Raw genomic sequence first — 17,578 nt, forward strand, 5'->3', positions numbered from 1 at the left:
GAAATACTACTGATTTATGTGCATTGATTAATTTATTTATTAATTCCAGGAGACTCTTGGTGGAATCTACGGTGTCTTCTAGATACAAAATCATATCGTCAGCTAAGAGCAGTAGTTTGACCTCCTCTTTCCCAATTTGGATACCGTATATTTCTTTCTCTTGTCCGATTGCTCTGGCTAGGACTTCCAGCACTATGTTGAATACAAGTGATGACAGTGGGCATCCTTGTTTCATTCCAGGTTTTAGGGGGAATGTTTTCAACTTTCCCCCATTCAGCATGATGTTGACTGTGTGTTTGTCAAATATGGCTTTTATAATTTTGAGATATGTTCCTTCTGTGCCTAGTTTGTTGAGGTTTTTTTATTGTGAAGTGTGGCGGATTTTGTCGAATGCCTTTTCAGCATCTATTGAGATGATCACATTGTCTTTGTTTTTGCTGTTTTATTATTTAATCTCTCTCAAATCATACTTTTTGGGGGTTGGGTGGACATAGGAGTTACACAAGATTAGAATTAATTAATGCAGACTGGCCTATCCCTGCCTGCCTGGTCAATAACTCTGGCCTTTGGTGATCAATATTGTGGTGATAAACCTGTCATATGTGGCATAGGCCAGATAAGTCAGCTTTGATGGCAGATTTCTACTACGAGAGAAGTATTTAGTTAACATTGCAAAGGACCTGAATTTGTTAGTATCTATGTATTCTACCAGCAGACTTTATTGAGCTCTTTTCCTGTGTATGGTCTTTTAATGTTTTCTATTTTCAACAAAGGAAATAGCACATACTTGCATTTCAGAATGAATTATAAAGTCTCAATTACAGCTGTATCTATTAACAAAATCAGTTCCTTTTTCTTCACAAAAGGAAGGGATTATTTTAAATGTTTATTGGGGTAGCAAGATAAAAAAGTTATTTACATAATATTAAATATCAGAATATTTGGAATTAGTGTCAACATTTGCTATTGTACAGAACAAAACTTAGGGCCTCACAATTTGAGTTTTTCATCTTCAGTTATTTAAGACATTTGAGTTCCTACCATTTTTTGGATTGTATACTCTAGGTGTAGTTAAATATGTAAAGACATAATTCTTTTCAAATACGGGCTTTGTGTATGCAAAAACTTACGGTGAATTATGCATCACTAGATACAGATCAAATTAGAATTTAATGTGCTATGTACCTCATTTACCTTCATTTGTTCTGTAATTATGTTCCTTTCTTAAATTCACACTCAATTTAGAAAATATATTCTAGGGGCATTTGAGAAAAGCTGTGGAAAATCCTTGTGAATATTTTAAATTTTTTATTGTTAGTAACATATCCATGATTTACTTTTTTTTTTCGAAAGACAGAATCTTGGTCTGTCACCTGGGTAAAGTACAGTGGCATCATCCTAACTCACTGCAACCTCAAACTCCCGGGCTCAAGCAATCCTCCTGCCTTGGCCTTCCAGAGTGCTAGTATTATAGGCGTGAGCCACTGCGCCTGGCCTCGTGATTTACCTTAACCACCCCCACCTCAATCTCTCTCTGTGTCTCACTCTCACATTCATAATTATACAGAGCAGAAGTTTAATGTTCTTACTGAGTATATAAATAATCTCAATATTTAAGCTTTTAAGTTTTTAACCTTAAGAGATTGACTTTAGATACCATAATTTCTTTAGAAAGACACTGATAATAAATTGCAAAATGTATAGCAGATAGTTTACAGTATAATTTATATTTGACTTCCTATAATTGGAATATAAGGTCTATATGTTCCAGTTAAACTTTCCTGTAACTATTTAGATTAAATTAGATTCATTTTTTGTTGGTGTAGTGGTTGGTAGCTAAAGTGAGTGTGAAAATAAAGTTGTTTGTTATGTATAAGGTGGAGTAGCCCAGATTTTTAGCAGAGGCATCTGATGTAATCACTAACTTAAGCAGACTTATATTAGCATTTATCAACTCAAAAGTAAGCACAAAACAAAATGTATATGAGTCTTTTAAATTGGGAGAAAAGACCTTGAAAGCTGATAAATGGTAATTTTAAAAAATTGAATCCCTAATACATACTGTATAAACATGAAATTCTTGAAAAGAGGCTGGTGGTCCATGTTTTGTGGCTGTTTTCTAGGTAATTTATCATATATATCATAAATATGTGTAGTAGTCAGTTTCTAGTCTAACAATTAGCCATAGAACTGTGGAGATGAAATCCTGAGGAAGAAAATAATTCTTTATTATTTCAACCACTCTAAACAGGACACCATACTTGCAGAACTTCTTCAGATACATAAAGAACACATTGTAGGATATCACGAACATGATTCTCTTTTGGACCACAAAGAAGAAGAAGAGTTGACTGAAGAAGAAAGAAAAGCAGCTTGGGCTGAGTATGAAGCAGAGAAGAAGGTAGTTCATTCAAAATGCTTTTTGTTTTTATGTTATTTGTTTGAGAGAGCAGTGAGGAGGAAAAGGGTCACATTTGAAACAAGTAATAATATATATAATAGTGGGTCTTTAGGAACAGAGAGTCCCCAGTTATAAGAATCTGTTTATGGTCTTTGGTTGTCTTTGGTGGTATAGTGGGAGGGGAGGAGAAAACAAAATAATATTTTACACTTAAAGAATATAAATCCCATTTCTGCTTAGCACTTGCTGAACAGAGAGTTGAGCGGGAGCTATATATTGAGCATCACTTGACTCCCATCAACACCCTCTCTGTAGTAACAAACATATGGGAGCTTAGAGTTAGGAGGTGGGAGTCAGTGTTGCTTTAGCATGTATACCATGAATTCTAAATTTGGGCTGATTATCAGAACACAAAAATATTCCATTATTAGACATTAATGCCAATTTCCAACAGCAACTTTATTGAAAATAATTCCATGTCTCTTTTAAACACCAACCCACTTGAGCAAAAATGTGCCTGAGCATAAGAAACCTTATCCTAATACCTGAATCCTTTTTAAACTCCTAACTCATTGTACCAAACGTCTTTAATGTTAATGTGATGTTAGGAGTCTCATCAGAATTCTGTGAGTTGCCCCATTCTGTGGGAATTATCAGGGAAAAAAGAGTACACCTTTAGGGGGTTAAAGCTTTCTGTGTAATAAGATCTTGGTTTCGGGTGAAAAAGATGTTTTGTTTGTGTGTGGAAGAGTGTTAATAATTTCCTAGATCTGAGAATGTGAATTCTTTGCTAAACGAGTAGGTGATGTAGTATTTCAAGTTCTAAATCACAATGTGAAAAGTGCATAATTTTTTGTTTTTAGGGACTGACCATGCGTTTCAACATCCCAACTGGGACCAATTTACCCCCTGTCACTTTCAACGCTCAAACTCCTTATATTCCTTTTAATTTGGGAGCCCTGTCAGCAATGAGTAATCAACAGCTGGAGGTAAGTTGTAAAGTACAAAAGTAGTTTAACATAAATTAAAGGCAATTTCAAGTGCCTTGTTGAGGCTTCTCTGTGCAGGAATATCACATTCTCCAAAAGATTACCTCTGAATAGACCAAGAGATTTTGCTTTTATTTGTTGACCTTTTTAAACCAACATATAGTAAAATGTTTGTTCATAGCACAAGAGAATCAGACCTTGAATGAATGTAGTTTGAATTAGTTTAATTAAGGAACAATAGGGCAGCCGACTGGCTGGGGAAATAGCACTTTCTTCAGTTATAAAATATTTGGAATAAACAAATTGCTTGCTTAATGTTTGAAAGTAAGATAAATACATTAATTTTTATTCTAATGCAGGGTAAATGTACCATTAAATAGATGATTATACCCAGTATTATATGAAATATGTAATTTAAAGCTAGAATCAATTGTGAATTAAAGAGGAAAGATTGGGTTTTATTATACCAATAATTTAATAACTTAATTGAATCTGTGGTTTCCTTTTTTAAATGTGCCTATGGGCTCATTTTAATTATTAAATTATTGGTGTATTAAAACCTAAACTTTTATCTTCCTAACAAGACCCTCTTGGCAGTGATGAGTTTTACTGAACTTTAGTGATGCTGGATTTTTCTCTTCTCTTCCATTATTTAAAGAGTTTTATATCCAAGTGCAATAAATTGGCAAGAGGAAGGACCCCTATATTTTAAAACTGTGCTTCTTTCTGTCCGGTATAACTTATTTCTTGCACTCTTCTAGGACCTAATTAATCAAGGAAGAGAAAAAGTTGTGGAAGCAACAAATAGTGTGACAGCAGTGAGGATTCAGCCTCTTGAAGATATAATTTCAGCTGTAGTAAGCTAATTGGCAATTATCTCATTTCAACCTCCAATTTGTGTCCTCCCCGGCCCACTATTTATTTTAATTTTTAATTGTTATTTTTATTTGCTTTACTTCTTATAACTTAATTTGGATTAGTAAAATACTAGTAAATTGGATAATAGTGCCAAGCTGTAACCCAACAATTTTACATAGATGTTGGCACAAAAGAAAAATGGATAAAATCTAAGAATTAAGAAATCAAGCATAGAAATTTATGCATTGCTTACATAAACATATTTTACTTACCAGTTGTACAAATTAAATCCAAATAGTTGTTTCATTCCAGAGATAGCCAGCCCATGTAGAACAATAGACAACTAGCACCCTGCTTCTCCATCACTGTTTTCTTTAGGAAAAAATAAAGGATAAGGGGTGGGGGCGGGGGCGGGACTTGTAAAATCCTGAGTATCTTTAAGCATCTTAATTATTTTTCCTCAATTGTACAGTAATAAAGAGTAAATAGAAAATTTTTCTTTTAGTGGAAGGAAAACATGAATCTTTCAGAGGCCCAAGTACAGGCATTAGCATTAAGTAGACAAGCCAGCCAGGAGCTTGATGTTAAACGAAGAGAAGCAATCTACAATGATGTGTTGACAAAACAACAGATGGTAAGAATTCTGACTATCTCTAGGTTATGTTTAATTTTCTTGAATTTATAATAATGAGTTTGTGTGACAGATGTGTCAATAACCATCCCCCTTATGGAGGGATGGGATGGTCATTGATTATTCTGGAAGAAAATTTGTCAAAAACCTAGTAATGTCAGCTAAAGGCAATATCTGTTACAAAGGAGCAACAGCTTTTCCCAAATGAGTCTCCTTGAAGTTTTTATGGGATCTATTCCATATAATTTTATTTTAATATATTCTGGGCATCTAAATAGAAATTTTTACCAGACTTTTACCACACTTGCCATTTCTAAACAACTTCTAAATAAAAGTGTATACATGTTAATGCATTTAAAGAATAAAAAGTAGAGCTAGGGATGGTGTATATCATAAGTTTCTACTAAATTATATAATTCTTTAAAAGGCTAGCATATTCTAGGATCTTTGATCATCTTTCCCAGCACAGTTGTTTGCCAGCCATCTGCCCTGCACTGGGAAATTTCAACTTTTGACACCAGGGAATCAATTTCTGTGACATGAATTTTACTTAGAAAGCACTGCAGAATTATATGGTTTTAAATTATCTTAGGAAATTTGAGACATTCCAGGTAGGAATTATTCCTACTGCGAGGGCTTTTCCCTTTGGTGTTTGTCACTAAAATGTTTATTTGTCTGTCATCATGTGAAATATTCAAAAGAATGGCAAAGAAAGGAGGTCTGACCAAAAGTGCTGTAACTAATACTTGAGTCTAATCACAGTGTAGGACAGGTTACTATAGCAACTAACCTAAATGCTGCTTGCAATACAATAGTCAAGTCATTAAGAGAATTTAGCCCTAAATGGTGTTACCAACTGGTTTCTACAGTAATGGTCCTGTGAATGCCATCAAATTAGTAATGGTGATAACAATAATGTGTTTTTCTTTTGGTATGGTACCCCCTTAACAAATTGATTTTAACTCAAAACTTGATGCTTCTTTGAGACAGGTCATGCACTTGTTAACAGTTCCCTTTTCTCTTTATAGTTAATCAGCTGTGTTCAACGAATACTTATGAACAGAAGACTCCAGCAGCAGTACAATCAGCAGCAACAGCAACAAATGACTTATCAACAAGCAACACTGGGTCACCTCATGATGCCAAAGCCTCCAAATTTAATCATGAATCCTTCTAACTACCAGCAGATTGATATGAGAGGAATGTATCAGTCAGTGGCTGGTGGTTTGCAGCCACCACCATTACAGCGTGCACCACCCCCAATGAGAAGCAAAAATCCAGGACCTTCCCAAGGGAAATCAATGTGATTTTGCACTAAAAGCATAAAGGATTGTTAAAATCATAGAAAGATCTTTTATTTTTTTAGGAATCAATGACTTAACAGAACTCAACTGTATAAATAGTTTGGTCCCCTTAAATGCCAATCTTCCATATTAGTTTAAATTTTTTTTAAAAATAGGGCATACCATTTCTCCCTGACTTTTGTCAGTGATGTTGCCTAGAATCTTCTTACACACATTGAGTACAGAAGATATTTCAAATTGTTTTCAGTGAAAACAAGTCCTTCCATAATAGTAACAGCTCCACAGATTTCCTCTCTAAATTTTTATGCCTGCTTTTAGCAACCATGAAATTGTCATAAAATTAATGAATTTAGGAAAGAATAAAGATTTATATATTCGTTCTTTACATAAAAACACACAGCTGAGTTCTTAGAGTTGATTCCTCAAGTTATGAAATACTTTTGTACTTAATCCATTTCTTGATTAAAGTGATTGAAATGGTTTCAATGTTCTTTTGACTGAAGTCTAAAACGGGGCTCCTGCTATATCATCTCTGTGATTGAAAGTTAGAAACTAAAGGTTATCTTTGACAGAATTGTGTGCAATATTCTTAAATACTACTGCTCTAAAGTTGGAGGAGTCTTGCAGTTATCTTAGCATTGTATAAACAGCCTTAAGTACAGCCTAAGAAGAGAATTCCTTTTTCTTCTTTAGTCTTTCTGCCATTTTTTATTTTCAGTTATATGTGCTGAAATAATTACTGGTAAAATTTCAGGGTTGTGGATTATCTTCCACACATGAATTTTCTCTCTCCTGGCACTAATATAAAGCACATCTCTTAACTGCATGGTGCCAGTGCTAGTGCTTCATCCTGTTGCTGGCAGTGGGATGTGGACTAAGAAAATCAAGTTCTAGCATTTTAGGAGGTTGACGCTGAAGTTGTGGTGGTTAGATTCACACCCTGTTTTATGACAACATCAAAATGGCAGAACCATCGCTGACTTTAAGTTCACATGAGGAATGTGCTTTAACAATTCCCAGTACTGTCAGTATTGTGAAATAATTCCTCTTAAAGTTAAGGATCACTGGTTTCTGTGCGCTCTTCTTTTCTCTCATCATCATATTCTTTCCCCCCGATTTCCTTACATTTTCTTAAATTGTTTGAAAGTATGATTTTTTTTTTTTAGTTTAGATCTGTGAGGCAATTTTTTGATCAAAATTCGTTCATCTAGTACCCTTTTATGAGTTTTACTAGAAAATCATTATATTTTTTCTTAATCCAACTCTGTAAAAATGACCTATAATTTTATTCATGTATAATTTGGTTACTTTAATTCTTAAAGAAAAAGATTGTTTTTGACTATGGGAGTCAACTCAATATGGCAAAACCATTTTTTGAAATGGTGATGTAATAGGTAGTGGAAATAGTTAAAGAATTCCAGAAAAAAAGAAAGCTGGGCAAAAGATTTGCTCTAGGAATCGCTGGTTTAGAATGAATTTAACATTAACTAAAACTGTTTTTAGTTGTTTGGATGATTAAGAGATTTCCATTTTTATCTTGGAATAACTAGTGGTAAAACAGCCCAAGAACACTAGGTTTGTGATATAAAATTTGTGAGGTTTGGCGGAAACACCCCCCTACCTTCCCGTGGTGAGATATCACTAACAAATTCCGTATATTTGGATATTGTGCCAGCCATGTAGTCAAATTTATTTAATGGGGGGGGGGCAGATGTGTGTTTACTTTAGAAGCAATGAAAAAGCTAAGAATTAAGAAATAAATATTTGAAGGCAGTACAGTCTGGCCAACTGTTAATAAGTTGGTATTTTTACAAGTCCAGAATACTTTAAACCTGATTTACTAGACCTGAGAATTTTCAACATGGTCTAATTATTTACTCAAAGGCATAGATGTGAACATTTTAGGTAACTTTCTAAACCTTTTTCACCATGAATGAAATTATGACTTAAAGAATAATAATTAGAAGGATTCATTGGAAATCAGAGAGTTTGAAATAAAACTTGGACCACTTTGCATACACTCTTCTCACTTGACATTTTAGCTACATAATATGTACTTTGAGTATAACATCAAGCTTTAACAAATATTTAAAGACAAAAAAAATCACATCAATAAAATACTAAAAGGCTCATTTTTATATTTGTTTTAGATGTTTTAAATAGTTGCAATGGCTTAAAAATGATGATTTAAAATGTTGCTTGTAATACAGTTTTGCCTGCTAAATTCTCCACATTTTGTAACCTGTTTTATTTCTTTGGGTGTAAAGCGTTTTTGCTTAGTATTGTGATATTGTATATGTTTTTGTCCCAGTTGTATAGTAATGTTTCAGTCCATCATCCAGCTTTGGCTGCTGAAATCATACAGCTGTGAAGACTTGCCTTTGTTTCTGTTAGATTGCTTTTCAGTTCTGTACTGAGTATCTTAAGTACTGTAGAAAGGTGTCACTTCTTCCTTTAAGGCTGTTTTGTAATATATATAAGGACTGGAATTGTGTTTTTAAAGAAAAGCATTCAAGTATGACAATATACTATCTGTGTTTTCACCATTCAAAGTGCTGTTTAGTAGTTGAAACTTAAAACTATTTAATGTCATTTAATAAAGTGACCAAAATGTGTTGTGCTCTTTATTGCATTTTCACAGCTTTGAAAATCTGTGCACATACTGTTTCATAGAAAGTGTATAGCTTTTGATGTCCTATTTAATGGTGGTTCTTTTGCACATTTAGTTATTTAATATTGGGAGGTCAAGAAGTTTGGTTTTTGAATCTGTTATATACAAAATTCTGTAAAAGGAGATCTCTCATCTCAAAAAGAATTTACATACCAGGAAGCAAGCCTATGTGTGTTTGTGTTAGTTTTGATCGTCTCTATGTAATCCAGCACCATTTCCTGCTTCCCAGCAGCTGTATCACTCATTTAAGTCAAGCAGGGCTACCAGCCCATACTTGATACAAAAGCTGCTTATCATCCAGAAGCCATAGCAGGTAGATGGAAACCTTATTATCTGGCCTCCAAAGAAGCTGAATATTTTGTAGTTTTCCCTTAGCTATGCTCATTTCCCTCTATTATCATAAAATCAAATCCATATTTATGTGCCCCAAACAAAACTTTAAAAGCATTTATTAAATACTTATCTGTCCTAGTAACCATTGTTTTCTTTGAGGGTAGCATGTTGTGAGGCTGTAGATACTTATTCTAACAGTAAAATAGGTCAATCCTTTTATATGTTTATTTCACTAAATTTATGTTCAGGTTATTGCCTGCCTTATTTTACCAGTCTCAAGTGACTTTTGGCTATCTGCAAATCAAATCTACCCTTAGAGAAAGAACATTTTTCCACCATTGATTTTTTTCAAGTCTATATTCTGAGCCAATCCCAAATGAGTGACCACATTTCAGAAATGCTTTCATTTGTGCAACATTTTATAAATATATATGCTATTATATGGGGTGAATAAAAATTAAAAATCCAAAATATATACTGTGTCTAAGCTCAATATCTTCCAGGTAACCAAACTGTAAACTAGGGTTGGATCTAATAATGGGGTAGTACCTCACCTCCAAGAGATTTACTCCTCAGGGTATGTGCTACCATAAAATTCCCTTACAATTTGTACTGCCACCCTCTTTGGAATAACCTTACCAATACCATTGTGCCTACTAAACTAAGGGAATTATTCTTCCTCTTTGCCCTCTATAGATCTATCTTTTCTTAGTGACCACTATACACACACACCTTTGCCAAGGAAAGAGCATATAAATTGAGGCCTTTGTTAAAGATAATAAGGATACAACTTTAATTGAAGGAATGAAGGGGCGAAACAAATCCTAAAATACTGCAGGCAAGCCCTCTTTAATACTCAGAACGTATCACAAACAACACTCCACATTCTGCTCCTGAACATCATGCCCTTTCCTTGTCTGATAGCAACATGTAAAGGGGGGAACTTGGCAGTAATCTCTAGCTATACATATCAGATGAGTACTGAGAGATGTCTACCTATTAAATATACCCAGGCCCATCCCTGTAGTCCTCAACATCAAATACGTGTTGGTTTTCAAGAAAAGTGTGGAGAGATTGCTTATCAGATGCAAGTGTGGGATTTGTTTCAGGTATATGAGAAGAGTGTAGTATTGAAAGAAAGGGAGCAAAGGTATAGAAGGATTGGGAAAGAGACTAGATTGGAGTTGATTGATGGGAGGCCTTAAAATCCTGAATAAGTAATTCAATATAAAGGATGACAAAAACTTGTGAGGTGGACGATGTGTTCAAGATAGCAGATAAAGATGGTGATTGGGATGGGGTGGGGGGTGGTGGTGGTAATTTGAATGGGTTAGAATGCAAGGCGAAGAAACATACTGGAAGATAATGAGTCCCAGGCATTCAGTGGCCAGACTACAATTTTAAGGACAAAAGGAAAAAAAATCTTAAGAGGTTATATAGGATGCCAAAATTTTTATATGGTATTTGTAAGAAAAACCTGTTATTTCCTTTTACCCCAAGGAGCCTGACTTAGTTCAGGATATCTGATTTTTACACACAAAATTTCACTTATTCTGATTTCTCTCTCAAACTTAATGGTATGTCCATTAGTAGTATTCCTGTTCTTTCTCAATTTTTTGTTACTTCTAATTATACCCATCTACTTTTTTGCAGAAAGTGAGGTTGGTCCATTGAGTGTAATTCTATTTCTTTCCTCAGGCCAATTCTTCAAAGAGCTAAATCCATTCCTTTTCCTTGAGACCCATCCATTCAAAGTAGTAGTATCTCTGTTGGTAATGTTATATTTATAAGCTTCCTTTAGTATTTTCAAAGTACTTTGTGGTAATTGTGTGTTAACCTCTACACAACATATCTGTGAGAGAAGATAGGAGAATGATTATATTCTCCTCATGACAAGCTAAAAGGCCAAAATCAAATCCATTGCAGGAGGCAGAAAACATATTCTAGTTACTTAAATTCTCTGGGTTTTTCATGTCTCGTTTGAAAAAAATGGGACTCTAATAATAACCTTACCTGCTAGAAGGCAGGGAAATGGACAAGGTGATTTCCTAAATCCCTTTCAGCTCCCAGAATTAAACTATGAGCAAAGCGCAGTCTGAAGCCAAAAGGCAATGTGTTTGTCTAAGGCTACAGGGTAAATTTGTAAACAGCATTAGAAATCCTTTCCCTTTGGTTAATCCTCTCCCCCACTAAGCTATACCTTTTCTTTTCCTCTGTTTAGAAAAATGAGAGGTCTGACAGGCATTTTAATGACAAAGCAGATAAGTCAAGTTGTAATTGGCTCTAATTACCACTTCCACTAGCTGTAACCTCCTTTATCTTTTGCCCAGAGGCACTCCCAGAGCTGTTCCTTACTGCCTCTGGAACTCATTGCAGAAAATGAGAAAACATGTTTAAGTATCTGATTGTTGTATTTTGGTTGCCTGATTGGGTTATGGACATGACAAAGCAGCAAGGAAAATATAAATCAGCTTTTGTGAAGTCCGCTTTTTAGCAAATAATTGGTAATTTACCATTCTTTTGTCCATAACTGTAAAGCCAAATTAGAGCAATGTTTAAATTGTCTGGCCTGGATAAAGTTTATAGTGAGTGTAAGAGGCAGTATTTGTTTATGTTGACTCTTGTGTAACAACACATGGAATACCTTTTGAGGTGAAGGTTTTATAGTCTAATCGTGTGACAAAACTAAGAAAACTGATAGAAGAGTGGAATAGTAATCATTTTTTTCTGTAGCTGCTTGTCCCCACATGCCAGTAGCAAAGCAGGTATAAGCCTGTGTCTAACCTGCTGAATACATTTCAGTGAAAACAAAACCAAACTTAAGAAGGAGTGGGGGAAACGTGGTTTATAACCATCTGAGGTCTTGTTAGTTCATCCTCAACTATTAGTAGCTTTTCAGCAATATAGCATGGAGAGGTTATGCTTCAAAGGCTTCAGTGAAGCAGGCTTGCTTGGATCTTATCTTTCTTAGCAAAGTAAACATTTTATTCTATTAGCGAGTTTTCCACCCTCTCTTCCCACGTCTTGCATACACTATTCCTGGATGTGCTAAGCTCAAATGAAGTGCCTGCCTGTGATTTTTCTCCCTTAACGATTTCCCCCCAACTCTACTGCACACATCCATAAACATACACCCCTTCTGTTCTAATACTTAAAATTTGGGGGGGGGCGGGGGCAGGGGCGGAGGTGGAGAGGACTTGTAGAATCTTAGAATGCTAGAGATGGTAGGGGTCCTAGAGACCTTGTAGTCCAGGCCTCACTCTTTACAATCAGGAAAAAAGAAAAGGCCCAGAGATGGGGAAAGACGTCTAATGGTGCTCATGTCTTTTAGCTTCATAGTCCAGTTTTCATTCCACTCCATTCAGATGCCTCCTATTACATTTAAATTCCAATTCATTTTTTTTCAATCTGCCAGACCACATTAAGCAAATTTTCAGAATAATTGGTATTGAACTAAGCTTTAAAATGAGAACTGTTTGTGGGAAGTGGAGGACTATGTGAACCAAAATGAAAGGGAAACATTCTTGTGTGAGTGACAATTATAAAATGGGAAGACCCCCTGACATATCCCCTAAGCCTTTAATTTGGCATCTAGAGCATTGGCTTCAGATTTTCTTTCAGAGGGATATTTAATTTGTTTAAAAGGTTCTTCTTTAACCATACTCAGCATGGTTTAGACTAATGGGATCTAGAAACTATTCTACTTTCTGGATCTCAATGTCCAGTGCCAAGAATAGAATCATTCAGCCTTCCTCAGACCAGGCAAGTTTATGCACCAAGTACTTCAAAATCCTCTATTTCAAATGAGATATGATGTATTCACAAGAAAACAAAATAGAAATCTCTGTGTTAGCACAGTGATCTCTGTCAGAATAAGGGCGACTATTCTTGAGTTATAGAGATGTGCCACATGGACCATGAATAGTTGACATATTTCCAAAGAACTGAAGGACAGCAAAATGATTTTACTATGCTAGAATTTGGGGGCCTGGTTCTATCTGTGTAAACTTGGACAAATTACCTCACCTCTCTGAATCTTCTCTCACACGGGCAGTCATGATTTATCGAATGCTTATTATGTTTCAGGCACTATGGCCAGTCACTTTTTGTTATTCCTGTTTTACAGATGAGGAAATAGGTCTAAAATAATTAAATTATTTGCCCAGTGTCACACAACTAACTGGAAGAGGCAGGATTCAGAGCACATGTCTGATTCTGTTTTTGCCATTGAACAAGGCTGCAACTCTTCTTTGAACTATGATTTAATCCCAGCCTTTTGCAAACAATTTAGAGTACCTTATCATTTTGTTCTTTTGAATATCAGTTCTCACTTGTCTGTCTTTACTTTAAGCAAGGCCTTAAAAAACAGAATACTTCCCCTTGGTGTTTTCAGGGCACTTCCTTCTGTCCCTCTTCAGTAGCACTACTCATTTCATGTCCTTTTGTGATCCCAGCAGAAGTGTCTGAAAAACCCAATATGAATACTGTAAAATATGTTTTAATATGTTAGAACTCATTTTAAATGCAGTGGCTTCCTTACAAGTTCAGTTAGTCACCAACTGAGAATCCTAAGGGCTCTGAATTAAGTTTTATTGTTCATTGTTCCACCTGATGAAGTTTAGGCAACACTTGAATGAGGCCTTAAAAGATAACTACAATATAGGTATGTAAAGAATAAGGAGGAGGGCATCCCAGGCAGAGGAAACAGCAAACACAAACAAATGTAGGCAGCAAAGAACAGAACTCAGACTATGATAGTTCCAGGAAATGCTGTGCTCTGTACTTGTGCACAAAAGGTTATAGCCTGATTTAAACCATAGTTGCTGTAATGCATTTAAATGGTGTGATAGGCACAACAATGGCCCCTCAAAAATGTCTAAATCCTAATCCCCAATACCTATGAATATGTTACCTTACATAGCAAAGGAGAATTAAGGTTGCAGATGGAATTAAGGTTGCTAACCAACTGATCTTGAGATGGGGGAGATTCTCCTGCATTATCTAGGTGGGCCCAAATGTAATCACAGGGTCCTTAAAAGAGGAAAAGGGACTGGGTGTGATGGCTCACACCCGTAAACCTAGCACTTTGGGAGGCTGAGGCAGGAATATCGCTTGAGGCCAGGGGTTCGAGACCAGCCTGAGCAAGCGGGAGACCCTATCTCTACAAAAAATAAGAAAATTAGCCAGGCCTGGTGGCGCACCTGTAGTCCCAGCTACTCGGGAGGCTTTGGCAGGAAAATCGCTGAGCCCAGGAGTTTGAGGTTGCAGTGAGCTGTGATGATGCCACGGCACTCTAGCCTAGTGACAGAGTGAGACCCTGTCTCAAAAAAAAAAAAGTGGAAAAACGGAGGCAGAAGGAGAGTCACAGGAAGATGTGATTAAGTAAGAAAGGCTCAGAGAGATGCAACCTTGTTGGTTTTGAAGATGGAGGAAGAGGGCCATGGGCAGGGAATGTGGGTGGCCTCTAGAAGCTGGAAAAGGCAAGGAAAAGAATCCTCACCTAGAGCCTCCAGAAAGGATCTTAGCTCTGCTGACAGCTTGATTTTAGCCCAGTGAAACCCATGTCATATTTCTACCCAACAGAACTGTAAGATAATAAATGGGTATTATTTTAAGCCACTATGTTAGTGGTGATTTGTTCTAGCAGCAACAGGAAACTAATATAAATGGTTATTTGTGTGATTACTTAAATAATGTCTTGCTCCCCTGCTGGATATGTAAATGCCCTTAGGGCAGGAGCCCATCTATTTTTGCTCACTTTTAATATCTTCAGCACCTGACACAGAAAAGGTATGCTATAAATGTTTAATGAATTTATGAGTGAATGTCTTAGCAGTCATATCCTACATGAGAACATTATGGCAATGTCAATACCATCAAATTCAGTTTCTGGCCGGGCGCAGTGGCTCACGCCTGTAATCCTAGCACTCTGGGAGGCCGAGGCGGGTGGATCGCTCGAGGTCAGGAGTTCGAGACCAGCCTGAGCAAGAGTGAGACCCCGTCTCTACTAAAAATAGAAAGAAATTATATGGACAACTAGAATATATATATACAAAAAATTAGCCGGGCATGGTGGCACATGCCTGTAGACCCAGCTACTCGGGAGGCTGAGGCAGTAGGATCGCTTAAGCCCAGGAGTTTGAGGTTGCTGTGAGCTAGGCTGACGCCACGGCACTCACTCTAGCCCGGGCAACAGAGTGAGACTCTGTCTCAAAAAAAAAAAAAAAAAAATTCAGTTTCTGTGTCCTTGTATGTATATGTATGTCTGTTTCTGTCTTTTTCTTTGGTGCTCTTTGTCTGTCTTTCTCTTCCCTTTCTCTCTTCTCTCTTCTTTCTGTCTCTATTTCTTAGATGGTCATAACAAAAAACTGAAGTACACCTTGTAATTCCCTATTATGTTTACAAAATAAGGTCTTATATTTTCTGTTCATGGTTTTTAAAATAAATAATATGGTTTGTTGCAGTGAAAAAATTGCTTTATACTCAAGGGCCCCTTTATTTATTAACTACTTAATTAACATCAGTGGGTGAGTGATCCTTGGTAGAAGTTTCTCATCTTTAACTTAGGGTGGTATATAGAACAAAGGAGTAGAACCATCCTGCAGATGGTGTCCTTTTGTGCTTGTTGGTGGGAACTTATTCCCTGATTGCATGGCCAGCATTCTTCTGAGAGGAAATTCTTTGACATTATCTAGTCAGAAAAAGTCAGCTCTCCTCCACCCCCTTAGGACCAGAGTTATTCAGTCTTTTCCCTGGCTCCACTCTCTGGCTGCTGAGTTTGATCATAAAGATGTTTAACATTTGAATGGGATGCACTGGGATCCCAAAGGAAGGCACAGGGCTAATATTCACCTACCAAGCTCAGCTCAGTCCACAAAACAGAATGGCCTGAAGAAAGGTAAAACTTTTGGTGGGAAAGTTCTTGAAGTTTCTAGTGTTCAAGAACATTTAGTGAAATCTTCACTTTTAGAATCTCTTTGTATTCTTAGAGATCACCTGGTCCAGTGCTTCTCAAATTTTAATGTACACATGAATCACCTGGGGAGCTCACTAAACTTTAGATTCTGATATAATAGGTCTGGTGTGAGGCCCAACAATGTGCATTTCTAACAAGCTCCCAGGTGAAGTTGATGCTGTTGGCCCAGGGACCATGCTTCAAAGAGCAAGAGGAGAGTAGATCTAAGGCAGTCGGAGATAGAGTATCTGCAATCTAAGCAGGGACCAGAAAGCGGAAATTCTTAGAACTAGAGCATCAGGGAAGATGTCTGAGCTCCCCTATAGGCAGATGGAGGGCCTAGGTCTCTCACGTTTTGGGGTTCCCAGATCTAGGGGCTGGGCCACAGTATAGTGGGTTTGAGCTTCCCTAGGGGCATGAGGTCAAGGGAAATCAGGAAAACAAATGTATTAGGGCAATTAACTCTAGCTACCACAAGAGACAAAGCTCAAAAGCTCAGTGGAAGTATTAATATTTGCCAGGCCTCCCTGTAGTACCCCCACATACACACACACCCTAAAACATGAATTTAAAACCATTATTGGATAAATAGAAAAAAGTCTGGAATGATACACACCAGAAACACCAGATGTTGAAGGTGATAGGGAATGAAGGTCCAGTTGTTTTTGTTTACTTCTTTTTTCTTATCTTTATTTTCTGGGATTTGTAGCAAAAAAGTACTTGTATATTTTTTCAAAAGCTACCATTTTTTTTAAAAAAAGGTATATATATCACTTCTACAACGAGAAAAAGAAGTTTACTAAAATCAGAACAAACCCAGTCATATCTTGCATGTAATTTTTCCTTAAATAATTATCTAACACACGTTGAACACTTACTATCTGCCAGTTACTGTCGTATGTGTTTTACAAATATTATCTCATTTATTACTTGCAACAATCCTGAGGTAGATCCTATATTTTTTTCTATTTTGCTGATGAAAAAACTGAGGCACAGAGAGGATACGTGATTTGCCTAAGGTAAGTGGCAAAACCAGAATTTGAACCCAGGCACTTTGAGCGCAGAGCCTGTGCTCTCAAACACTACTTTATGCCACCTCCATAAGTGTACATACAATGCATCTTTTTTAGGCCTCAAAATCTAAAAAAGTTTGCTTTTAGGTCTAAAAACAAACACACGATATCCCTTCTCTGCTTCCTTCTCAAGCCATGGCCCTATCTCCCCTTTTCTCTTTTCTGCAAAGCTTCTTGAAAGTGTGGTCTGTACTTGCTTCCTGCAGTTCCCCCTACTGTCTTGTTCACCCCTTAGGCCCAGCAATATGCCCTCTGCTTACACTCCTCCACAGAAGGTACTTTCTTGACAGGAAACGATGATATCCTAATTACCAAATCCTATGACTGTTTCTTAGAAGGAAAAATCCCACAACTCTGGGGACT

General features: G+C 36.5%; 1 protein-coding gene across 2 annotated transcripts in view; it reads left to right on the forward strand.

Annotated features, from left to right (window-relative positions):
- Positions 1 to 9,660, forward strand: part of ATRX (ATRX chromatin remodeler) — a 216,863-nt gene extending 207,203 nt beyond the window's left edge. For both annotated transcript variants that reach the window (XM_069464119.1, XM_069464120.1), the window contains 5 exons: positions 2,252 to 2,401; positions 3,265 to 3,390; positions 4,152 to 4,247; positions 4,754 to 4,882; positions 5,908 to 9,660. In XM_069464119.1, the coding sequence (XP_069320220.1) occupies positions 2,252 to 2,401; positions 3,265 to 3,390; positions 4,152 to 4,247; positions 4,754 to 4,882; positions 5,908 to 6,186 (780 nt within the window). In that variant the 3' untranslated portion in view covers positions 6,187 to 9,660. The remainder of the gene's footprint in view (positions 1 to 2,251; positions 2,402 to 3,264; positions 3,391 to 4,151; positions 4,248 to 4,753; positions 4,883 to 5,907) is intronic.
- Positions 9,661 to 17,578: the final 7,918 nt, after the last annotated feature.

The sequence above is a fragment of the Eulemur rufifrons genome, chromosome 30, assembly GCF_041146395.1.
Source record: "Eulemur rufifrons isolate Redbay chromosome 30, OSU_ERuf_1, whole genome shotgun sequence".
NCBI classification, from domain to species: Eukaryota; Metazoa; Chordata; class Mammalia; order Primates; family Lemuridae; genus Eulemur; species Eulemur rufifrons.